The 24,077-nt window shown below is 50.1% G+C and overlaps 3 protein-coding genes across 6 annotated transcripts; 2 read left to right on the plus strand and 1 right to left on the minus strand.

The window, feature by feature from the left end:
• The first annotated feature begins 80 nt into the window (after positions 1-80).
• LOC309880164 (protein C10) lies at positions 81-903 on the plus strand. Its single transcript, XM_082764728.1, has 3 exons — positions 81-238; positions 316-492; positions 568-903. Exons 1-3 carry the CDS (start codon positions 142-144, stop codon positions 714-716), a joined length of 423 nt encoding a protein of 140 aa, XP_082620854.1. The 5' UTR covers positions 81-141; the 3' UTR covers positions 717-903.
• Positions 904-2,665: 1,762 nt separating this feature from the next.
• Positions 2,666-16,175, plus strand: PTPN6 (protein tyrosine phosphatase non-receptor type 6). 4 transcript variants are annotated; one of them, XM_082751646.1, is made up of 17 exons: positions 2,666-2,801; positions 2,976-3,073; positions 8,164-8,253; positions 8,525-8,647; positions 8,968-9,162; positions 11,586-11,808; positions 11,936-12,052; positions 12,210-12,323; positions 12,742-12,838; positions 13,304-13,383; positions 13,480-13,629; positions 13,743-13,874; positions 14,099-14,253; positions 14,553-14,620; positions 14,846-14,997; positions 15,286-15,383; positions 15,472-16,175. In XM_082751646.1, exons 3-17 carry the CDS (start codon positions 8,246-8,248, stop codon positions 15,581-15,583), a joined length of 1,824 nt encoding a protein of 607 aa, XP_082607772.1. In that variant the 5' UTR covers positions 2,666-2,801; positions 2,976-3,073; positions 8,164-8,245; the 3' UTR covers positions 15,584-16,175. The 4 variants fall into 4 exon arrangements, with proteins under 4 accessions (XP_082607772.1, XP_082607773.1, XP_082607774.1 ...); XM_082751647.1 differs by having other exon boundaries at positions 2,694-2,801; positions 2,973-3,073; XM_082751648.1 differs by lacking the exons at positions 2,666-2,801; positions 2,976-3,073 and having other exon boundaries at positions 7,920-8,253; positions 15,475-16,175.
• A 3,001-nt stretch (positions 16,176-19,176) lies between these two features.
• On the minus strand, positions 19,177-24,040 carry PHB2 (prohibitin 2). Its single transcript, XM_082781528.1, has 8 exons — positions 23,861-24,040; positions 23,694-23,778; positions 23,506-23,585; positions 23,218-23,402; positions 21,407-21,536; positions 20,826-20,929; positions 20,314-20,391; positions 19,177-19,315 (listed from the first exon to the last, which is right to left on the minus strand). Exons 1-8 carry the CDS (start codon positions 23,985-23,987, stop codon positions 19,235-19,237), a joined length of 870 nt encoding a protein of 289 aa, XP_082637654.1. The 5' UTR covers positions 23,988-24,040; the 3' UTR covers positions 19,177-19,234.
• Positions 24,041-24,077: the final 37 nt, after the last annotated feature.

The following is a 24,077-nucleotide window of genomic DNA, read 5'->3' on the forward strand; positions in this document are numbered from 1 at the left end:
CCTGGCGGCGGGTGGGCCCGGTATGGGCGCGGCGCGGGCGAGCCCCTCTACAGTGATTTCAGCTCTTTTAGTATTTGTCCAGCAGGTTTCCCGCGCGCGGGAAGCCACCCCTGGCGGTGTAATGATAGGGCGGGGCTGCGCATGCGCAGCAGCGTGCGGGAGAGGGGGGAAGGAAGGGGCAAGATGGCGGCGTCCGCGCAGGGCCCGGTCGCGATGCTGAGCGCCGAGCAGGCGAAGGGTGAGGGGGAGCGGGGGGGGCCGCGGGCCATGCGGCGGGGCTGGTGCTGGTGCTGAGCCCGCCCCGTGTGCCCGCAGTGGTGCTGGGCGAGGTGCTGAAGGCCTTCGGGGCGCCCGAGAACGCGCAGCGCATGGAGGAGGCGCGGGACAACGCCTGCAACGACATGGGCAAGATGCTGCAGTTCCTGCTGCCCGTGGCCACGCAGATCCAGCAGGACGTGATCAAAGCCTACGGCTTCAGCAGCGACGGCGAAGGTGGGTGCGGGGCCGGGCTCCCCGCCCGGGCTCAGCCCTGCCCTGTGCCCGCTGCCCAGCCCGCTCCCTTTGCAGGGGTCCTCAAGTTCGCCCGGCTGATCAAGTCCTACGAGTCGCAGGACCCGGAGATCGCCAGCATGTCCGGCAAGCTCAAGGCCATGTTCCTGCCGCCCATGACCCTGCCGCCGCACGGCGCCGGCACCGGTGGAGTGGCCGCCTCGTGAAACCTGGAGCTCCGCCGGCCCCGGTGGTCTGCGGTGCTCCGAGCGGGGATGTCTTCACGTGGCCGGGGGCTGCTGGCCCGCCAGCTCCGCGGCACGGAGAGGTTGGACGAGGGAGGTGTTGATCTGAACGGAATCGGCTTCGTTGTGCATGGTTGTTTGTCTGTTTGTGAATAAAAAACGTCTTGAAAATGCCCTTAGTGGTTTATGAATGGACGTGAGCTGATCCTCGGGTACAGATCCCGCTCCCTGACGCAGGGGCAGGTAGAGTGATGCTCGCTCCTTCTGGAGTTTCATCTGATGAAACCTGAGCTACTGTTACAAGGGGCTGCTGTGCACCAAGTTACGCAGGAATGCAGCTGCTACTGCAAACCTTAGTATGAAAGCACAAGGCTCGGTATCTCAGTGACTGAATTTTTTAAACGTCATTTGAGAGATGTTGAGCCTCATCTGGAATCAGAACATCCTGAGTTCAAAGGGACCCACAAGGGTCATTGAGCGCAACTCCTGGCTCCACAGAGGGCCACACAAAACTCAAACCATGTGCCTAGGGGTGTTGTTCAAACACTTGTTGAAGATCAACCAGCTTGCTGCTATCACCACTGCCCTGGGCAGCCTGTCCCAGTGCCCGACCGCCCTCTGGGTGCAGACCCTTTCCCTAACCCCCAGCCTGACCCTCCCCTGTCCCAGCTCCATGCCATTCCCTCGGGTCCTGTCGCTGTCCCCAGAGAGCAGAGCTCAGCGCCTGCCCCTCCGCTCCCCTCCTGAGGGAGCTGCTGGCCACCAGGAGGCCTCCCCTCAGCCTGCTCCAGGCAGAATAAGCCAAGTGACCTTAGCCCTAACTCATACAGCCTCCCCTCCAGACACGTTCCTGTCTCCACAGCCCTCCTTTGGACACTCTGATAGTTTCACGTCCTTCCTCTCTTGTGGCACCCAAAGCTGAGCACAGCACTCATGGTGGGGCTGCACCAGCACAGAGCAGGGCTGCACAATCCCTTTCCTCAGCCAGCCAGCAAAGCCATGCCTGATGTACCCCGGGGTGCTGTTGGCCCTTTTGGCTGCCGGGGCACACTTGATTCATGCTCAACTTGTTGCCAAAACCCCAGATCTCTTTCCGTGGGGCTGATCTCCGGGCTCTCCTCCCCCACTCTGTGTGTACAGCCACTGTTGCCTCAACCCAGGTGCAGTATCCAGCACTTGCTGTTGCTAAATTTTATAGGGTTGTTGATAGCCCAGCCCTCTGATTTGCCAAAATCTCCCTGCAAGAGCAAGCGTTTATAACAGTGCTCCTTGAAACGTGCCAGGTAACGCGGTCCCAAGCACAACGTGGTGCTGCTCAGCGCGCGGTTGCAGCCAGACCGCTGTCACCAACAGGTCAGTACCGCTAACTCTCACATGCTCCTACCAGAAGCTTCTGTGGCTGTATTGCTCTTTTCCGCCTGATTGTGTGATCAAAGGTGTTAGACCTAAAGATAAAAATAGCAGCAGGATGTTGCAGGGACTGGCAGCAGGGAGGGATCAGAACAACGCGAATACTGTACATGTATAACCGTGTGCTGCACTTTCTGGGACTGAAGAGAGGGAAAGGCAGAGGGGCAGGTTCTCTCCCCTGTGAAGTTTTCTGCCTTTCCACCTCCCAGATGAAGGGGCACCGGATGCATCTGAGCATTTGTAGCCACCTGGCTTGTGTGCCTGTTTCCCCTGGGCGTGCTGCAGCCTTTGGGAAGGGCTGGTGGTGAAGAAGCCCGGGAGCCAGGTGTGAGAGCGGCGTTGGGTTTTGCACTCTGTGCCTTTTGGTTACAAACCATGTAGGAATGTAGCCAGCGAGGGCGTGAACCTAGCGGATAGGAGGCAGGAAGAGCAGTCAGGCCCTTCCGTCACTACCTACCTCCCCCCCCCAGTTTGGTTTTGGCCTTCCCCCACCCCTCTAATTATTTATTAACTACAGCCCAGGAAGCGTTTTGCAAATGGTGAAAATTAAGCCCTCCGCCCAAGGCCTGCGTTTCACCTAGCCTGGAGCTACCACCTCCCTCAGCCTGCCCAGAAACAGGCAGGGCTCAGGGCTGAGCCTGTGCGGGCCAGACACAGGTGAGTCACAGGATGCACCGCACACCCAGGGCACTGCCAGCTGCTCCTGCCCCAGCCCTGGAATGAGCTGCTCTGAGCATCCAGCCATGTTGTGAGGGTGTGAGGTCACCCCCTGCTACTTCCAGTCTTGCTTTTTTTCTTCTTTTTTTTTTTTTTTTTTTTTTTTTTCAGTAGGACGCCCTGGCTAAGGGCTGTGGTTCTTCCTCCACCAGCTGCTGTTAATTCCCCGTCAGTGGGGACCTGCGAGTCACGGGCCTGATGCCATCCTGTGGGTGAGTGCTGCGTGTGCTACTTAGAGCAAGGAAACAGAGCTGGTGGGAAAAACTAAACTGCTGGCAGCAGGAATCGAGCACAGAAGGGAAAAAATACTGTAAAAAAAGAGCTGGAGGACTGGAGCTTTAGTGGTTTAGATTGCTGTTACTGTTGCTCATCCTTGCTTTGATAAAGAAAGAGCAGTCTGTGATGCCCAGTTCACTGCAGTTATTCTGCGAGCCCTGAAGCTGCAGAACCTCACAATGGTTTTGTACAGAGAGGTGAGGTGGCTGGCTTTTTTAATCCTGGTGACTTTTGTTTTGCTACAGTCTTTATGGAACAGCAGGACAGGAAAAACTTTGCCATCAGTATAGATGGGTGCTCTGCCCTGGGGGCTGTAGTGGCGTGGTGTAAGGAAAGGGGATTCTCATTAGTCCATGGGTAGAATCTGTTTGTCCTGTGGCCCCATGGCCTGGCAGAGCACAGGGCTTGGGCAGGTTACAGGGTGATAGTTTGTATGCCCACTGACCAGCACCAGCTGGCCTTTACTTGGCACTAACACTAACAACTGTCACAGATGCCATTCCCCCAAACGTGAGAGTGGAGCAGACCAATTAAGTCAATATCTGGGCAAGAGGTAACAGAGAAAGCAATGAGTAAGATATCAAAGAAGGAATCAACATCTGCTTTTGTGAAGGCAAATCCTGTCTTGCAGAACTAGATGTTTTGAGGAACTTAGCAAGCTTGCGGACAAGGGAGGACAGCCTTTCCAAAACAGAATTTGACAAGATTTTCTCATGTCAGTCTAAACAAAGCTGAAGCTATGGTATAAGAGAGAAGCTGACACTTTTCTTGAGTGAATAATTTATAGAAAATAGGAAACGGAAGGTGGGAATAAATGTTTGGTTTTTACAGCAAAGGGAAGTTATCAATGGTGACATGTAAGGGTCTGAGCTGAACCATGTGCTGTTCAGCATATTTCCAAATGACCAAATAGAGCTTGAATAGTGAGGTGAAAAAAATAACCCTCCAGCATGTTGACTGCCACCACTCAGCATGGTGTCATTGGCAAATTTGTTGAGGGTGCACTCAATCCCACTTTTTTTGTGTCCATGTTGCCAACATGGACAAAGACATTAAGCAGCACTGGTCTCAATACCAGCCCCTGGGAAATGCCACTCATCACTGGTCTCCACGTGGTCATTGAGACATTGACCACAACTCTTTGATCGTGACTATCCTTGCTCTCTACAACTTTCAACATCAGTTGCTCTTCCTTTATCCACCAATGCCATAACCCCATTGTAGAAGGCCACCAAATTTCTCAGGCATGGTTTGCTCTCGTGGAGAAAAATAGCTCAAAATTTATATGTAAAACATCTGTGAACTACTTGTAACCTCCCTGGAGCAAGACTGTCACCGTCGAGTCCATGCAAATGTTTGCTTTATGCATGGTTGTGGTGAATGATGGCAGAAATCATCGTTGTGTCTTTGTATGCTTATGTCTCAGCAGTATTTTGAACACTGTGCAGTTTTGGGTCACCTTTTGCCCTCATCTCCAAAACAATACAACAGAGTTGGAAACATCTCAAAGAGGGACGACAGAAATGATCAGAAGCACAGGATAGCTGTGTATGGAGGCCATCTAAACAGGGTTGGATTGTTCAGCTTGGGGAACAGCTGAGCAAGGATACAGAAGTTAGAGGTCTATAAAATAATGAGCAGCTTGGGTGGGGTGAGTATGAATTAGGAGTTGGTCATTGATTTATTATTCTTTACAACAACCGTGTGTTAATAAAAACGGGCAGGAAACAGGTTATAAGCAAGCCAAAGGAGATGTTGGTCCTGAGGCTTAGCAGTGGAACTCATTGCTCAGTTTCTTATGGACTTGACAGTTGACTACGGTAGCTGCACATAGAGGCTTAGGGAGCATGCGAGGGTGGGATGACGATGACAACGATGATGGTGCTGATCTCTGTGCGTAACCTCTCCTTCTACTCTTCCTTTGACAGCCATTTCGACCTCTAGATGGCCTAGTCCAAGCCCTTGCTCACAGCAGAGCTGTCTCAAATGTTAGTTATATCAGGTTGCTCTGAGCCTTTTTCAGGTTAGTCTTGCACATCTTAGGGAGTGGAGATTCTTCAGCCTCTCTGGACATGCGTGGCAATTGCTGAACCACCCCTTGTGTATGTGCTTTTTTTCCTGATACCTGATCAGAACTTCCCTTTATGCAAGTTAAGCCTCTTGCCTCTTTTCCTCTTGCTGTGTCCCACAGAGCAGAATTTGGCTCCATCATCTCTAAAACCTCCACTCTCCTTTTAGATATTCTTAGACTGCTATTTAAATCCCTTTATTAGCCATCTTTTCTCTAGGTTGAACAAACCTTGCTCTCAGCCACTGAGCTCCTCACTGCCTTAATGGCCCCGTGCTGGATTGTGCCTGTTTTTGGTGTCCTTTTTACAGCAGTCCAGATGTATGTACCTCTTAATTAGCCCCTTTGTTTATCCTTCCTTCTAAACTTGTGCGTTTACTAGCTGTGGCTTTGCTCCACAAAGAATTTACATGATGAGGTTCTACCATCTGTGTTGGACTAAAAGCCAAACATCACAAGAGCAGCCTCTTTGCTCAAACCTCTTGACCTGTTAATTACATTATGGAGTCTGTTGCATGCTCTGACCATTCCAGAGGGCAACCTGGAAGATACCAAGCAATTGTTTCTCTGCTGTGATATTTCCCTACCTTACCAGCTGGAACTTCTCCTTGGTAGTTTTTAATTAGTTACCTTGGTGTCTTTGGTCTGGTTGGCCAAGGGAAGCCAGTAGGTGTAATCTTTTTGGATTTCAGCAAACGCCTTTGATACCATCCCTCACAGTATACTTCTGGACAAAATGTCCAGAATACAGATAGAAAAATACATAATACAGTTATATATTAATAGGGTTATAATTAATAGGGTTTCATTAGGTGGGTAGCCAGTTGGTAGTGGGGTTCCCCAGGGCTCCATTTTGGAACCAGTTCTCTTCAATGGTCTTATAAATGATCTGGACGGAAGGTTTGAATGAATACAAAGCAGGTTTTCAGGTGACACTAAATTAGGAGGAGCTGTCAGCTCCCTTGAGGGTAGAGAGGCAGAGAGATCTGGACAAGTTAGAGGGCTGGGCTATCAACAACAATATGAGATTAAACAACATCAAGTGTTGGATTCTGCACCTGGGACAGGACAACCCTGGTATATGTACAGACTGGGGTATATATTATCCAATATATAATAATAATAATATCCAATCAGATTATATCTAATATAGCAGGAATTCCCTTTGGGGACTTTTGCCCAGAAGTTTCTGTCTAATCACTAAACAATATTTGTTTTCTGGGCCAGTTTTCTATGTCAGCGGTTCCGATTTAGGTGTAGTCCGTTCTTTGCGTAAAATTGGTTTCTTTGAGTTGCAGGTTTCTGTGCCTTTAAAGTCTTTCTCTTTTTTTTTTTTTTTTTTTTTTTTTTTTTTTTTTTTTTTTTTTAGTATCGGTTTTAAGTCAATACAGCTGGATTCCTGCAGCTCACCACATCCCAGCTTGTCATCTGTGCGAAACTGGAAGCATTTTGAAGGAAGGCGCTGTAGCTGCCTGGGCAGTCTTTCTAGCAATGAAGTTAGTTTCTCAGATCGAGTCCCCTGCACTTCCCTTTGCTGCTGGTTTCTGTATGTCTTGGCCACTACTAGCAGACAGTTCAGCTGTTTGCAGGGTTTCCCAGTCTGGTGGTGTGTAGGGAAGTCTGCAGCTGCAAAGAGTTCAAATGAGCGAGTCTCTTGATGCTCTTGCTGCCCACCCCAAGTGTCTTAGCCACCACACAGGGCAGCTGAGATGGTTCCAAGGAAGAGTCAGGCTCCTTTGCCGCCTGGATCATCCTCTGTGGTCACTGCATTGCTCCCATCTGTTCGTAAGAACTGCAGGCTTTAAAATCAGTGCTATGGAAAAGTGTAGTCACAGGCTGTAGCTGGAAGCGGCTAGTTAACTGGAAATGGTTAGTTTTCTTTCTTTCTCTCTGGGTGTACAGATTTACAGCTTTGGCCTTGGTACGCTGTACTGGGATCTCGAAGCTCCTAGGCTAAGCTCTCTTGATGCTGTGTGGGCCCACCACAGGCCAGAGCTGATCATCCTGCTCTCTGCCTGCTTTCCTGGGCAGCTTCAACCCCTGCCCCCAAGCCTTTTGGAGCTACCCATGCTTCTCTCACGGCTGCATCCTCCAGGCAGGCTGTTTTCAGGATGCTTGTGCTGTGCTTGGGGTGCTAGCCTGGGCCTCTCACAGTCTGCAGGCCCAGGTTTGCACAGCTTCCCTCCGTGGCTGTGCAGAGCACATGGGATATTTATCTGCCAAGGGGGTTCATCAGTGAACAGGGTCACAGAGGTTTTGGCTACGTAGTTGAGGGCGGCCCAGCAGAACCAAGCTGCGTGTCTGTGCGGTCATAACTTGTAGGGTGCTTCGCTGCTGCGTGCGTGTGCTGCCTGCTTCAGCCTTGCAGATGCGTGGCTGACCTTAGGCAGCCGTGGTCCCCCTGGCACCACCGTGAGGATTCGGGGGTAAGAAACACTCATGTTCCTTACTAACCTCTTGGAAAAGATGGGGAACAGAGAGAGGGCTTGCAGAACTGAATTTTGTGGCCATGACTGGAACCTTAGAAACACTGGTAGAGTCAAAACCGATGTGGAAAAAAAAAAAAAAAAAGGCAAAAAAAAAAAAAAAAAAAAAAGCAAAAAGCAAAAAAAAAGCAAGGACCCAAGAATAACAGGGGGGCTGGGGAGGAAAGACGCAAAAGGAGAAGCAGAAGTGTGTGCAAAGCAGCTTGGGGCTGGGGAGCTGATGGCTCAGAGCGCTTCCTGTTCCTGGAGCTGCGCGTGCCCAGCTGTGCTGGGCTGCTCCTGCCCGTGCCCTGCAGCGGTGCGCAGAGGGCCACGGGATCCAGGCACGCAGTGAGGAGCAGGTTGATGGAGAGGGGCCGAATGGACTAGGAGTGGACAGCAGGAGTGATGCATGGCCAGCTCCCGAGGGGCGCAGACAGAGCTTGGCGTCGGGCGCTCCGTCGCGGACCTCCAACTTCCCTTTTCTCACCAGGGCAAAGAGATTTGTCCTCTGTGTTTTCTGAGTCGCTTTGGTGGTAGCTGCTTGGCCTCCTCCTCTTCTTCTTCCCTCCACAATGGTGAGGTAAGAGGGTCTGAGAAACGTGTGCGTGGGGAGGGGAACCAGCGAAGTAGGGCAGCTTGGAGGGGATCACCTTGGTAGCTGGATCTCGGTGGAAACCTTTCACAGGCTGTGGGGGGTAACGGGCACGAAGGAACCCTTCGTGCTGCTGCTGGTTGTCACCTGCAGAGGTATCTCTAGGGATGCTGACTGGGGACCATTCTTCACTGTATGTCTCCACAAGAGTGCCTGCGATTTCTCGTTTACTTGGTTCTGTTTTCATCTCCCTTGCTAGGTGGTTTCACCGTGACCTGAGTGGGCTGGAAGCCGAAGCCTTACTGAAGGGACGAGGTGTCCATGGGAGCTTCCTAGCCAGACCCAGCCGGAAAAATCAGGGGGATTTTTCCCTTTCAGTTCGGTAGGTAACTTGGAGCCCAACTTCTGTCTTTCCAGGTTTGCTTATGTACAATATGTAGAGGTCCTCGTGAGCCCTGGGGTCTCTCCTTCATCACCTCCTTACTCCTTTGACTTCTCTCCATGCCGTAAAAGGATCTGAGCTTCCCCAGTACCTTCTGGACCCTCGCTTAAGTTGCCTCAGGAGCTTCTTTTCCCAACCATGTCCTTCCACTGGGATGCTTTGCTATGGTTCCATGGCAGGACGTGATGCAGGCAGAGCCTTCAAATTTCATGCCTCTTATCCAGCTGCCTCACTGGACTTCTCTGTGCATCATTCCACAGGGTTGGTGACCAGGTAACCCACATCCGCATCCAGAATACCGGGGATTTCTACGACCTGTATGGAGGGGAGAAGTTTGCCACCTTGTCAGAGCTGGTGGAGTACTACACACAGCAACAGGGCTCGCTGCAGGACAAGGATGGAACCATCATCGACCTGCGATACCCGCTCAACTGCTCTGACCCCACTACAGAGAGGTATGGTGAAAAGCAAAGCTGCTGGTATGGCTGTGATGAGACCTCCTCCATGCTCCATGGCCTTCTCTCTGCCCTGCCCACGTCCCCACAGGGCAGCCTGCAAAAAGTGTCTCCTGGCTCCCTGTGCTTCCCCAGGGACAGCGTCCCCACCAGCAGCTGGACATGCCTCATCCCACCACAGCCGACCTCGCAGGGCTCTATTTACACTTTTGTTTTTTTGGTGCCTTTGCTATTTAGGCAGCGTTCATCAAAAGCAACGCTTGTGGTGTAAGTTGCATCCACAGCGGTAGGCAGGGTGGCATGGCGTGGGGCAGCCCCAAACCTCCTTGCTCATCCCAGGCCTGGCTGGCTCGTGAGGCTGAGCAGGGCCACGCTCACCTGCTATTCCTGGCCCGCTCAGCCTCCTTCCTGCCCTGCTTTGCATACGTCTCTGACACCAAGTTAAATCAAATCAGGTGGTTTTTGCCCTCAGCGCTGTGCTTTCAGCCTGCCTGACGCAGCTCCGGGGAGCAGTCGTGCTGTGCCCTGGGGCGGGGGCAGGCTCAGGGGTGGGGGCAGGCAGGTCCCCCCGGTGCACCTGGGGAGCAGGGCACAGCCACGCTGCTCGAGACGTGCCTGGGGACACCCAGGTGTGCTCAGGGGCAGTGGTGCAGAGCGGGCAGTGTCTGTGTCCCGGCTGTCCTCTCCACTCGAGGCCGTTGCGCCGTGGCCCTGCAGTTTCCTCTCTTCCTCCCCTGCGGTTGGAAACTTCTCCCCCCCCTCAAAGCTCTTACGAAAGCTCCTCTCACTCTCTCCCCAAGTGATTTTCCATCACGTGGCTCTGAAGAGCTGGGCTCTGCTGGGGGGGGAGGAAGGGGGGACAGGACCCACTGACTCCTTCCTACATGGGGAGGGGGGTCCCAGAGACCTCTTTCCTGGGCAGGAGGGGAACCAAACGTTCCCCAGGGGACATCTCAGCACTGGCAGATGGTGGCTGCTCGCTTCTTTGGGAAGAGGGTGAGAAACGAGGGGTTGCCATGCTGTGGAAGTCAGCAGCTATTGCTTGCAGTGCACGAGGTGAAGATGAAGAGAAACTGAAGCTGGCCAGCACTAGCTGAGACACAGTAATTGCCTGCCACATCTTGCTCTCAAAATGATTCCTAGAGGTTGCGTAGAGGAGTGGGTTGCTCTGGCTGGAGTGCAGAGGATGGGTGAGTGAACGCCCAGCTGTTTCTGTGACCGTGGCATGGCCTCCTGAGCTAGATTTTACTTCTTGGGAATAGGCAGCAGAGGAGCTGTAACAATTCCAAATTCATCATACCACAGCAGCAAACCTGCTACCATGGCGCATCTAAGCACCTGCCTGGCCTTGGCTGCAGCGTGTGCAGCGATGTAAGGAGTGTGCCTGGTGCTTGCTGCAGTACCTGAAGTGAGCAGCGGCAGGAAGAAGCGTTGCAAGTCGGTCTGATGCAAGAGCTACCTGCTTTTGAAATGCTGCTCACCGGGGAGATGGCCCAAATGGCTGTGGCTGCAGCTGCCAGGGGAGCTTTGTGGAAGCAGGACGGAGCTGTGGTGAGCACGGCCTTTGGACAGGAGCACCAGGGCTGAGACAGGTCCAGACCCAGCAGAGCAGCAAGTGGGGGCAGTGGGAGCAGTGCTCCTCCACCCCGGGGTGCTGCCAGATCCCACCAGGCAGGCACGCACCTCCCTGAGACCTGCACACGTGCGAAGGGGCTTGGCAGTAGCTGTGCCCTTTGCACCATGCTCATGTCCCTCTGCACCCTGAGCCATCCTGCAGCAGGGCAGAGAACGCCTCAGTCTGCAGGACTGTGCACGTGGATCAAGAGTAGTGAAGGCACCAGAAGCAGAATGTGGGCTCCAGGTGGCTCCTGGCATTCATCCCCATGGCTAGGCTGGTTGCTGCGGTGTGACATGTTCAGGGAATGGGAATTATCCTCTGACTGAAGAGGTTCAGAAAGGGGGGATGCTGCTAGAGGTCCAAGGAAAGTATCCTTCCCTAGGTTGGTTCTTTAATGGGTCTGATCTCACCGCAGCCCTCTATGTGCTGATAATCCCACGGGAGAGTTTCTGACTGACCGCGTCAGTTTTGTTCCCTCAGTGCTTGAGTTTCCAAAGCACTCAGCAGCAGTAAGGTTGGAGTCCCAATAATACTGAGAGGTGCTAAAACCCACAAGTGCCCTCCCCGAGCTGATCTCAAAGCCAGTAAGCATTACTTTTTGTAAGGCTCTTCCCTTGGTTTCCCTCCGTTCATCCTTCCTCCATTTCTCCCCCTCTCCTCTCTTGCTTCAAACCTTCTCTTCCCCCCACAGCTTCTCCTTCCACAGCTTGCTGCCCTGTATGTACTCTTCAGCGAGTGGATGCTCGAGGGCATCCACTTGCATCTCCACCTCTCTCCTGACCTTTTCCTGTTTTTATTTTTCTAGATGGTACCATGGGCATCTGTCAGGTGCGGCCGCTGAGTCACTTCTCCAGGTCAAAGCCACACCTTGGACCTTCCTGGTGCGGGAGAGCCTCAGCAAACCCGGGGACTTTGTCTTGTCCGTCCTGACCGACCAGCTGAAACCTGGCTCTGATGCTCCTTCAGCTGGGGCAAGCAGCGCCTCCGGGGCCCGTCTCAAAGTCACCCACGTCAAAATCATGTGTGAGGTGAGCGGGTGGGAGTGCCACAAAGTGGTGCCTGTGACTCTGCACCTCAGCCTTCCCTTTCTCCTGAGCATTGCCAGCTCTGCCTGTAGGGATGCTGTGGGATGTAACATGTTCTTCCTCCGTTTAGAATGGGCGTTACACAGTTGGAGGTGCTGAGAAGTTTGACAGCCTGGCCGATCTGGTGGAGCACTTCAAGAGGACTGGAATTGAGGAAGTGTCTGGCACCTTTGTGTACCTGAAGCAGGTAAATCCCATCTCCTCTGTTTCTCAGGGATCCTTTGGAGGGACCCCCTTGCTGTTTGTTTCTGCTCTGTGTCCCTCTCCCCCATAGCACACAAAGGAGACTCTGAACTCCAGCAGCATCTCTCTCATGCCAACCCGTTGTGTTTTCCTGTCCCCAGCCCTACTATGCTACAAGGGTGAACGCTGCTGACATCGAGAACAGAGTGCACGAACTGAACAAGAAGAGTGTATCTGAAGAAACATCCAAGGCTGGATTCTGGGAGGAATTTGATGTAAGAAACTGCTGGGGAAATTACTTTGGGGAAATTTGGGGGGGAGTTCCTGTGCACCACCTCATTCTCCATCCCTGATTTCTTTCTGGACACAGACTTCTCAGGAAGTCTTGCAAATCCATGCTGATTTATCTCTGAGAGAAGTCTATTTCCTCGGGGGTGGGGTGTGGGTGGGGTATAAGCGTCATCTTTAAGCGATTTAACCCAGTGATATAGAAATGTAGTTGTTCATGGATAGAACTAGTCACCAAGACAGTAAGGACACGAACCTTGGACTTCTCGAGTCTAGGTTTCCTTTTCACTTCTCTGCTCCCCCACAACCATACCCATGTGTCCTAAGAATTGCCACCCTTCCTTTGAGTGTCCACCTTCCCTGTCATATGTTGTGGCTTTACCATAACTTTCTCCTGTTTTTCAGAGCCTGCAAAAACAGGAAGCCAAGCAGCTGTTTGACCGTCATGAGGGACAGAGACCTGAAAACAAGAGCAAGAACCGATACAAGAACATCTTGCCCTGTGAGTCCTGCTCCTTTGCTGTTTTAAAAAATAAAATAAAATAAAATAAAATAAAAAAGGCAAGTAGACAGAGACTGGAGAGGTGTCCAAATCACTTCTGGCCCTGTCTCGGCCTGCCCTGTCTTCCAGAGTGGATTATGAGGCCTTTAATTTGAGGATTTAAGAGCTGATAAGAGGTCACAGCATTTTCATGACCTTGAAGGAAGGAAGAAAGGAAGTTTACAGCAGACTGGATTATAGATTATGGTCTGTCATGGGGGGAGAGAAACGGGAACACATGTTAAAACTGGTCTGACTTCAGAGAAGGAGTTGAAAATATGTAAATATATGAAATGGGTATGAAAATAGACCCATACTGTGTGCATTGGGTAATGTGGGTGAGATGGCATGGGGCAGCGAAGGAGCTTCATGTCACCGGGCACCAAATACCTCATAACTCTGTTTATTCCTTTGCTGCACCCCTAGTTGATCATTCTAGAGTCATCCTCCAAGGAAGGGACCCAAACATCCCCGGATCTGACTATATCAATGCCAACTACGTCAAGGTGAGGCTTTTGAAAGCTGGCAGTACACCCAAGGTGGGGGGGGGGGAGGCCTGCCAACTCCTGCAGCCCTCCTGACCTTCCCCTGTCCACACCCAGAACAATCTGATCAGCCCAGACGAGTGCACCAAGACCTACATTGCGAGCCAGGGCTGCCTGGATGCCACAGTCAATGACTTCTGGCAGATGGTGTGGCAGGAGAACACTCGCATTATTGTGATGACCACGCGGGAAGTAGAAAAAGGGCGGGTAAGTCGCTGTTTGCAGGTGTTGGAGCTGCCCCCTTTTCCCCTTCAACCATGGCTGTTTTTTTTCTCTTTCCTGCATTTTGCCTGCCTTCATCCTCCTGTCTCTCTGCGCAGAATAAATGCGTGCCCTACTGGCCGGAGATGGGCAGCACAAAAGAATACGGTCCCTACCTCGTGGAGAACATCGGGGAGCATGACGCACTGGAATACAAACTCCGCCACCTCTGCGTGTGCCCGAAGAACAACGTGAGTGTGCCTGGCTGGGGGCTGCCGTGGAGCCTGCTGGGTGCTGTGGTGGTGCTGCTCTTGCATCAGTCCAGGGTTGTTGTTCCCCTCTGTTTTGGGCTGTGGCACTGGTGGAATCACCAAGGGGTGCACAAAACTTTGGCTTAAAACCTAGCTCTCTTTGGGACAGAGGTCAGGGTTGGGTCTGGGTTGCAGTTTTACCAGTGGGGTATTTCTGTTATCAGGGTGATGCTGTGCGTGAGATCTGGCACTACCAGTACCTGAGCTGGCCTGACCACGGTGTCCCCAGTGAGCCAGGAGGAGTGCTGAGCTTCCTCGACCAAATAAACCAGAAGCAGGAGAGCATCCCAGCTGCTGGGCCCATTCTGGTGCACTGCAGGTTGGTACAGACCCTAGGGTCTGAGGGGTAAAGTCTCTGTCCTGCTGCACCAGCCGTTCCCTAGGACATGTGAGCGAAGCACATGCCAACCCTTTCTCCTCTTCGATGTCCTCAAACCAAACCCTGCTGCCTGTTGAATCCTTGACTCTTTCATGGCACCAACAAACAGCTGCTATGAGTGCTGCGTGAAACAGCTGCCTCAGAAACAGCTGCGTTTTGTTTCAGCCTGTGCTCAGCTGGGGGGGATGTAGGTATTGATGTACAGGCAGCTCTGATCTCTGCTTGTTCTCTCCTTACAGCGCTGGGATTGGCCGCACGGGGACGATCATCGTCATCGATATGATAGTGGAAGCAATCTCCACCAAGGGTAAGAGGACCTCAGAGTGCCTTGGAAGATACTGAAAGTATCTTGAAAAAGTGCCTTGAAAAGTGCCTTGAAAGCTACTTGGAAGGAGGGGTGGGAGGTCCATAGAGAGGGGTAAGGGAGTTGAAAGCTTCTTGACTGAGCTCCACTGTGACTGCTGCTGGTGCAGAACTGGGAGAGGGGGGTGTCAGCAAACATGTGCAAAGCTTTTCTGGTGCCCCTTGCTAGGGCTGGACTGTGACATTGACATCCAGAAGACCATCCAGATGGTGAGGTCCCAGCGCTCAGGGATGGTGCAGACAGAGGCCCAGTACAAGTTCATCTACATGGCCATCTGCCAGTTCATAGAGACAACCAAGAAAAAGCTGGAGGTTATGCAGGTAAGAAAGCAGAGCCTCCTATCCTGTGAGCCAAAACACATCACAATGAGGCATGTCAGTGCCTCCAGAAATTCATTGCCCCACAGTTCACTCCTATAAGAGAACACAGGTGCGTTCACCTTTGGGCTAGGGGTGGGCAGAAAACACTGAGCCTGAGGACTTCAGTCAACACCAAAATCCACTGAGAGCCTAGCATGATGCATGGTTTAACAGCCAGAATTCTCCTATGGTACCTCGCACACTTTTCCCAGCCTGTACTCTTCTCAGCTTGCATTTTCTCTCCTGTAGTCTCAGAAAAGCAAGCAAACTGAGTCTGAGTATGGGAACATTGCCTACCCGCCTGCAATGAAGAACGCGCATGCCAAGGCCTCAAGAAAAGCCTCCAAGTAAGTGCTGACCCTCTGGCAGTGCTCTCCCTGCTGGTTCAGTGGCTTTTCCCTTCTGCTCACTTTTTCCCTTTTTTTCCTGGTCTAGCAGGCAGAAAGAGGAGTCAACAGTTTATGAGAACTTGGGCAAAAAGGAGGAGAAAGTACGGAAACAGCTCTCCTCAGACAAGAAGCTGAAAGGCTCACTGAAGAAAAAATAAGCATCAATCAGCAGGTTTTGAACACGGAGTGCAGAACCGGAGCTTGGATCCAGGCTGGCCTGTCTCACATTCCCACCTCACGGACTGGAACTAGGCCTTCCCCATTTCTTCCATGCCATCTTCTAGTGCTCTGAACCAGGCTGCTTCACAGCTCAGCTGACCTCACCGTCCCTCGCCCACACAGGCCTGTGAACTCGCTCATTGTGCTTCATCATTCATTAACAGGAAAAAAAAAAATCACACCCTTCTTTCCCTTCTTGTGTGCACACTGGCACCTAAACTCACCCCCTGCTTCAGCAGCTCTTCTTCTTGAGGAGTTACAGAAGAGCTTTACAGAAGCTACATCTCTACCTGCCCGTGAGTTAAAGAGTTTAGCCTGTTTAGCGTTCCCCAAGGGCTCCTGTTTTAAAATACATCATTTCAGCTTAGCCTGCCTGTAATTCAACAGGTAACTGCCTATTCTTTTTATCCTGACCCTCTACCCCCCTCTACCCCCCAGCCCCTCTTCTATTTGATCCTGTAAATATGCCAGAATTTGATGTGATGGCCATGTTTTCACTTGTGTTTGTAAATAAAAATGTATTTGTTTGAATGCTGACCTGGAAATTTTCTCTAGAATTGGGGTATAGCTGTTCTCCTGCTTTCATTTACAGTCCTGCAGCCTTACAACAGCTCTAGCTTAGTTTTCATCAGTTCTGGCAACTTTATGGTGGCGTCTTACTGCGAGACTTGAGTGTTTATAGCCGTCAAGTCTCATCACTGGAAGTCAGGTGCAAAAGTCTGTGCCTGACTTTGTCACAGCTATGTTTTGGTATTTGGAAAAGTTGTGTAGTTGCAAGAATCTTTGCAGAGAAGGCAGACCAGAGCATGGCCACACCATGGTTTCACAGATGAGAGCCAGTTACCTACAAGGGGTTAAGGGAGCTGGCTTGTTTAGTCCGGTAAAGAGGAGGCTGAGGAGTAAGCTGCTCTAATTTTCAACTAAACGGAGGAGCCTCATGCAGATAGTGGCACACAGTAGAGCCAGAGGCAGTGGTTCCAAATTGCAGCTTGGGAGGCTCGGGTTGAACACCCATCTCCTCGTCAGGCACCATTCCAACAGAAGCTCAGCGCGGGAACGCTGTTCTTGCTGCTTTTCAGTACTGCCTGGACAAAGTCACAGCCCACACGATCTGCTGGCACGTTTCCAGCAGGAACCTGGACTAAAGTCCTCCTGAGGCCCCTTCCCTCCACCATTTCGTATGAATCTGAACGCTGGTGAGTGTTCCCAAGTACTGTAGCCTGCCTGTGGTGGTGGCAATGAACCTCAGCACGGCTTTTAGTCATGCCAGTTAGAACTAGGCCCCAGTCCATAAGCTGTACCTAGAAAATGTGGGAGAATGCTGAGTTTGGATAAAGCTATGGCTTTATCTGCAAAAAGTCAGACCCGAACTTTTTTGTGGCAGCTGGACTAGGTAACAGACATGCTGGGGAACCTTTTATTTACAGGCACTGCTTGATCTGTGAGCATTTGATACTCAAAGACTGTTGAGGTGGCCTGGACTAGAATCTGGTTAGAGCTGATAAGTGGAAGAGCTCAGTCCCTACTTAGAGGAAAGTCTGAGATGAAATTCACGAAGTGACCTAGGACTCAGAATGCCTGGAAATGTGGGAGAATTTCTTCTGGTCTGAGACAAATCTAGGCTCTGTGTATGAAGACAACGGCATTTAGGGAACTGAATAATCCATCACTCTCACCTGACACCAGACCACAGTGAGCACTTGAGAAACCTAGCTGTAATTTTCCCCTGCTTTGGTGCAGGGATCCTAGGACCACATTCTTTCCTCTCAATGTGGAGCACAAAACCAGATGGGTGAATGGGGAGAAAAGAGAAGAAATGAGACATACCTTGAGCTCTAGCCCACGTAGCTTGTAATTCAGTGGAAACAGCCAGTGAACCTGCAAGGTGATGTACCTGCCTAAGAGCTGGTAAGGTGCCTGCAACCAAAGAGCTCTACTCCATTTTCCCCTAATGGAAAATAACCTCTTTTTCAGGAACTAAGCACACTTGCACACAGTATAAATTTTGAGGCTTTTAATTTTTATAAATGTTTGAGAAAATCACTGAGCACACAGTGACAGATATTCCAGCAGTGACAGGCACCCAATGAATGACATTATCCTGAATTCAGTCGTGGGACTGACAGTGAAATAGAAACCAATATTACTAGAAGAAGGTCTCACGCTGATGGCAGAACACCCTCACTTGGCCAAAAAAAAAAAGTAAAAAACTGGTCTAATTTTACCCTACAGAAATCCGCAGATTAATGACAATTAGAGGTGAATTACTATATCTGCATGGGTTAGTACCAGTAACCCCCCTCTGCCCCCTCCCCAGATTTAACTAGCGAGGTGAAGAAGGGATTACAGGTACCTTGTGGTAGAGCCCAGTCCCACAACTGGATCACCACAGATGGAGCTGGGGCATGGGAACTAAATCTAGTTACTGGTTTAACAATTTCAAAGTGAGGGCAAACAATGCCAGTGCAGGAAGTTCAAAGCTCCTCACTCGTATCTTATCTTCTCCTGGTCAGCACCGACGGTTCTAGGAGGCTTCAGTTCTTTCATTTCTTCCCTTGTTTGAGTAGGAGACTGTCACTGAAAGGAAGACAGAAGTGAGTCAGTCCAGGAAGTGCAAAGTTAGACCCTTACTACAGATTTGGGGCTACGGGGTGCCTCACCCAAACAAGTTGTCCAAAAGGACAACTTTAAAGTCATGTTTTTTCCAAAATCCCCTTAGGTCTGCTGGAACACATAAGACAGAATCTGGTCAAACAGGGGCAAGGAAGATCAGAGATGCCCCAGGGAAGTAAAAAAGAAGACAGCTCTGATTTCCTTTCTTCATTCTAAGCTTTTTAGCTACATCCTATAAACTCAGCTGGCACTCCATTACCCAGTAAACACAGACAGATTAGACCAAAGCCACCAAACCCTGTCCAGCTCTGAAAGCAGGGAATGAGTTTTTCGAGCATGCACTGGAAAGCTTTTAGAGAATAGCAAGAGCATTTTCCAAGAGACCATTGCCCCAGATCAACACAAATTCCTACAAACATCTAACTACTTTTGTTGAGTCTTCTCAGACTCAACACAGACTGCCCTGTACGTGGAAGATAGACCAGAGGACACTCCTCAGGATATTACTTCTGCCTTCCCCACACAAACAGCTCCAATTACTGAGCATCTCCTACTTGATGTAGATGTTTGTGTGGCTCCTGCAAGGAAAGGCTTCAAGCTTCACATCACCAATGGGAACCGAGACAGAGATAGAATAAACTCCTGACAGATGGAAAGGCCCAAGCAACACCCCAGGCAAACATCAACACTCTTGTTCCAAGTACTAGCAAAAGGATTAAGACAAAGTTCAGTGTCTTACCTTCCTCTGTGCCAGGAGATGCAGTAAGGGTCAAGGGGGCAAGGAAAGAAAAAACAAAAGAAGAGTAAATCAATTAGAGTGGAAAAAAATTAACTTCTGCAGTAAGCAGGATTGCAGCCTCCTTGTCTGTCCTCTAGCATCAGGCTCCTCTCAGAGGAAAGATCCTGAGAGAGCTCCAGATGGAAGAGCAGCTTCACAGGTAAGGTGCAGGTAAATCCACCCACAACAACTGTCCCCTTTACCTGGTAAAGCCCTCATCCTGCAGGTTCAGTACCAAGTTATCTGCTGTGAGATACACGCGGTTTTGTGAACCAGCAATCTGAAAAATAGAGGTGGTATAAAGGAGTATAAATACGTAAGGAAAAATAGCATTAAAAAAGAATCTCTCACTCCCTCTACACACAGCAGTCTTGTTTGTATGCACTTAAGATCTTAGTTCCCAAAACCAACAATATAATGTTATAAAATGGCTTGGGTTGGGAGGGACCCCAAATACCATCTGGTTCCAACGCCCCTGCCATGGGCAGTGATGCCACCCACTAGATCAGGTTGCTCAGGGCCTCGTCCAACCTGGTCTTGAACATCTCCAGGGATGGGGCATCCACAGCCTCTCCGGGCAACTTGTTCCAGTGCCTCACCACCCCTTGAGAGAAGAATTTCCTCCTAACCTCTAATCTAAACCTTCCCTCTTTTGGTTTAGAACCATTCCCCCTTGTCTTATCATTATCTGACTGAGCAAAGAGTTGCTCTCCATCTTTTCTGTAAGTCCTCTTTAAGTACTGAAAGCTCTCAGTGAGGTCCCCCCGGAGCTTTCTCTTCCGCAGAGAAGAGGTTCTCATTAGGTTCACATGGGCCCAATGCTCAAAATGTCCAGGTCCCTTTGATGGCATCCCTGCCTTCTGTTGTATCAACTGCATCTCCTGACTTCCTTTCCTTATACTGTCAGACATTTTAAAGGAAGTGCTCATATTCTGTTTCCTTATCAGACAGACTTTTGATCCCATGCTTATCTGTCCCCTTTTCTCAGTGTGCAGGAAACCAGGAGCATTTGGTGGCTGCAGCTGGGTGCATGTGATGGGATCTGATTTGGATTTGGCCTTGTCATATGGAAAACACAAACTCCTATCACCATATATGAGTGCTGATCACTGCTAACTAAGTCTTTAGCTCTATCTGAACAGAAAAGAGCTTGGCAGAAATAAAGATCAGTACAGGGCAGGTCACATTCACCTTAAATTCGCCCATGAGGCCACTGCACAGGGAGCACAGCAGAATGACTGCAATAGGAAGATGGATATTCTGTGCCCCACCACTTACCGTCTTTGAAATGTTTTGAGCAGCTCGTATCTTACGTAGCTTGATGTAGCCGGGATTCCTGCTCAGAGCTTCACCGAGGTACAGGAGAGCAAAAGTTAAGGAAAAACCCGCTAAGAGAAGCCCCCTGCATTCAGTAAATTCCTCCTATGCTGTATCAACAAGTATCTTAGAGGAAAAAACTGCAGTTGCTATTCCAGTAACTTGAGCCTCTTGGGTAGGGACTTTGTTGCATTCCTAAATCAAGAACAATAGGGTTATGGCCACATGCAGCCAAAAGAAGTTAAACCTTAACAACAGGGAGTGAAGGCTCAGGGTCTACTCTGCTCTGAGCTGTAACCTCAGACAAATACCATTCCAACCAACTGCAAGGAGAAAAACAAACAACAGAAAACAAATAGCAACCTATTTGAGGCTATCATCTCACCAGTCTGCTAAACATGAACCCAATGCAACAGATTCTCAGGATTGCCAAGCTCACAAGACATCCCACAAAATACCCCAGAGCAGGATATCATCTTAGCAGCTGTAGCTTCCCCTTCAGCCTGAACAATCTTCTGCTTCTGCTCCTGCTTCGCCTTCTCCACCAGGAACTGTGCGCGCTGTGCCTCCTGCTGGGCTACAGAGGGAACAGACAAAAGCATTCAAAGCAGATCCCACCTCCTGAACTCTCCACGAGGGTTCTGTATCTGAGGCCTAGGGAGCTCATGCTTCCAACAGAACTGATTGCATTCTAGGGATATATATACGCACACACACACTTTTTTTTTTTTTTAAAAAGTAAAACCAACAGCAACCAGGCCCTCTAAACATAATCCCCATAGAGTAAAGGGTAGTCACACCCTGAAAAGGAATCCTACAGCTCTGGGAACACAGTCCCACCAATGATCTATTCCACGAGCTATAGCCCAAGGTTTTTTGATAATACTTGTGAAATAACCGAGTTAGCTCCATTACTAAGCAAGCTGAGATTTGCAATGCTGTAGCTGTATCAATGCAAGAGCAGTGACATACTAACTCAAATTCGCTACCTTGTTTAAAACCTCAATACAAAGGCAAAAGCAACCTACTCTTTCCAGGCGTAAATTGAACTCACCCACTTGCTTAGCTTCCACAGCCGCTGTGTATTCACGACTGAAACTCAGCTCTGTGATAGCCACATCATCAAGGATGAGGCTGAAATCCTTGGCTCTCTCCGTCAGTTCTCGCCTAATGAGCAGAGACACCTGAAACACAAGTATAGCAAAAAGAGTACCACACGCAGGCTGCTTCTCCCTTCCTGTGCACTATAAAACTGAAGCACAACTGCTCTTCGCAGTTCATTCACACCGCACCTGAGAGACATTCCCTAAAACAAAGCTTGAAACATGGACATTAATGCCTGTTCTGTGAATCTGTCACCTCTCAATAACTCTGCACATTCACAGCTATAATGCTTACAAAGCCAAATCACAGCTTATTTGTAATTATCATTTAACCACACTATACAATTAATATTGGGGAAAAAAAACCTTGAAAGTGTTTTTTTTTCTTTTGTTTTCACATCCTATGCTGTGTAGTTCCATGTTCTCATCCATGATCTGGCAATAAGTATTTCCTTCTCCATCTTGAATTTGTTTGGAATTTGACTATCTCCTTAGATTTTCAGATAGGCTGATAAATCCTGCACGAAATAATGATTTAAATAAAAGTTACTGCTATGGTATCACACCTTTGACCCGTCTAGTATTTGCTTTTATTTTTATTGCAGCTATTTCTAAGCAGAATTCTAAAATGATGACAGAACCCTTTACTGAGTGAACTGCAAGCATGTAACCATGTAAAGTCACTTCATTTTCTTCTGATTATCAACTACTTCCGTACATATCCCTTTACAGTAATGCTGGAAATACGAAAAGAATGAAATTCGATTTAGTTTGTTCTGAACTTTCAGAGATACCTATTCTCTGCTTTACTTCACAATATCTAAATCATTTGCAACCAGTTTTTTTTTCTTATTATATTGTCCCTTTCCACTAATTCTCCTTATACAAGACATAAAAAATTATTTAATTTCCTCAATGCAGACCACATGGCAGAGGACAAACCCCTGAAATTAAGGATGAATTCTCACAAGAAAATCCAGACACTCATCTATTCTTTGCTTTTTTTTTTGTTGTGGATCTGAAACAAGTTAAGAGGTGCTTTGTTTCATCTTTCTGCCAACTCATCCTCTTTAGCAGTCTCAAGTAGGATCTCTTCTAAAGCCTTTTAAAAGAAGATCAGCAATTTCTCTCTCCCTCATCTGGAATAGGTGACAGATATTCTCAGAATCTCTGGCAATCAAATTATCAGAACATAAACTTTCAGGTATGGGCTTTTAGAAATTAATTATTTCTATAGTTTTGAACACCGTCTCCCCCAGATAGCCCTCCATGTTTTTCTAAACAGAAATATTTTTCGCTTTTCTGTAGCATTTATCACTTAATGTTTACAACTCTTTTAACTGTTCATCCATTTCTCTCTTCAGATCCTTTCAAAGCATTTGATTTGCTCTGTAGCTCTTCTGATACACATGAAGGACCAGGTAATTTTTTTTAAAGCCAATTTTACTGTCACACACGTACCACAATGTAAGTCAACTCTTTCTCCACCAGTGTTACGTTACATAGTGCTATATATCATGAATGTTTCTATATATATGCTATATATCATGAATGTGATTTTCTTTGCTGAGGCTGGTGGTACAGCCTCAGTGTTTGTACCAGAATTGAACTGTAATCAGTAAGTGTTTTTGTGTTCTTTCCGTTTTGGATGCATTTACTACAAAACTTATGTATTTATCCTTATCCTGCTATAACATTGCCAGCATGCAGGGTTTAAATACCCCTTTGCAAGGCGGGCAGAAGCCTGCTCGGGGAGAGTCACCTGAGCTCTCTGTGTGATGAGCTGCGAGGCGTTGAACTTGGCGACCACGCTCTTGAGCACCTCGTTGACGATGGAGGGCAGGACTCGCTCCTCGTAGTCCAGGCCCAGGCGCTGGTACATGCTGGGCAGCTCCGCGGCGTTGGGGCGGGTGAGGACGCGCAGGGAGATGTTCACCATCTGCAGGTCTGAGGAGGAGACGGATGAAGAAGGGAGAGGAGCTGGCGTGCCAGCCTGCAGCACATGGGTGCCACCAGGGCCTCGTGGTGCGCCCTGTGGAGCCATTCTCACCTTTGGAGCCGGTGGGGGAGGAAATCTTGCGCGGCCGGGCTCGGATGTCGTAGATGATGGGGTACTGGAACCAGGGGATCCTGAGGGGGCGAGGGGCGCCCCGTCAGGCGGAGCCGTGCCCGGCGCGGTGCGGTGCGGGGCGTCCCGGGGGGGCGGGGAGGGGGAGGGAGAAGGGTGCCGTGCCCTACCTGAAGTGCAGCCCCTCGGCCAGGATGGTGTCCTGCTGCACGCCGCCGATGCGGTTGAAGAAGATGGCCCGCTGCCCGCCTTCCACTGCGGGGAGAAGGAGTCACTCGGTCAGTCAGTGAGGCAGGCGGGCAGCGCGGGGCCGAGGAGCGGGCGGGCACTCACTCACCAATGAAGACGGACTCGCGGACGCCATACGCCAGGGCGCCCGCGCCCAGCAGCAGCTTGAGGGCGGTGCCGACACCGCGCGGCCCGGCCGGCAGCCGCCCCGCCAGGTCCTTCAGGTTCTGCGCCATGGCCGCGCCGGGAAGGACAGCGGAAGGGGCCGCCCCGCTCCCCTCCTCCCGCCCGGGGCCGCCTCCGGAACCGGCCGCCATCTTGGCGGC

The sequence above is a fragment of the Aythya marila genome, assembly GCF_965140915.1.
Source record: "Aythya marila genome assembly, chromosome: 1".
Taxonomy (NCBI): Eukaryota; Metazoa; Chordata; class Aves; order Anseriformes; family Anatidae; genus Aythya; species Aythya marila.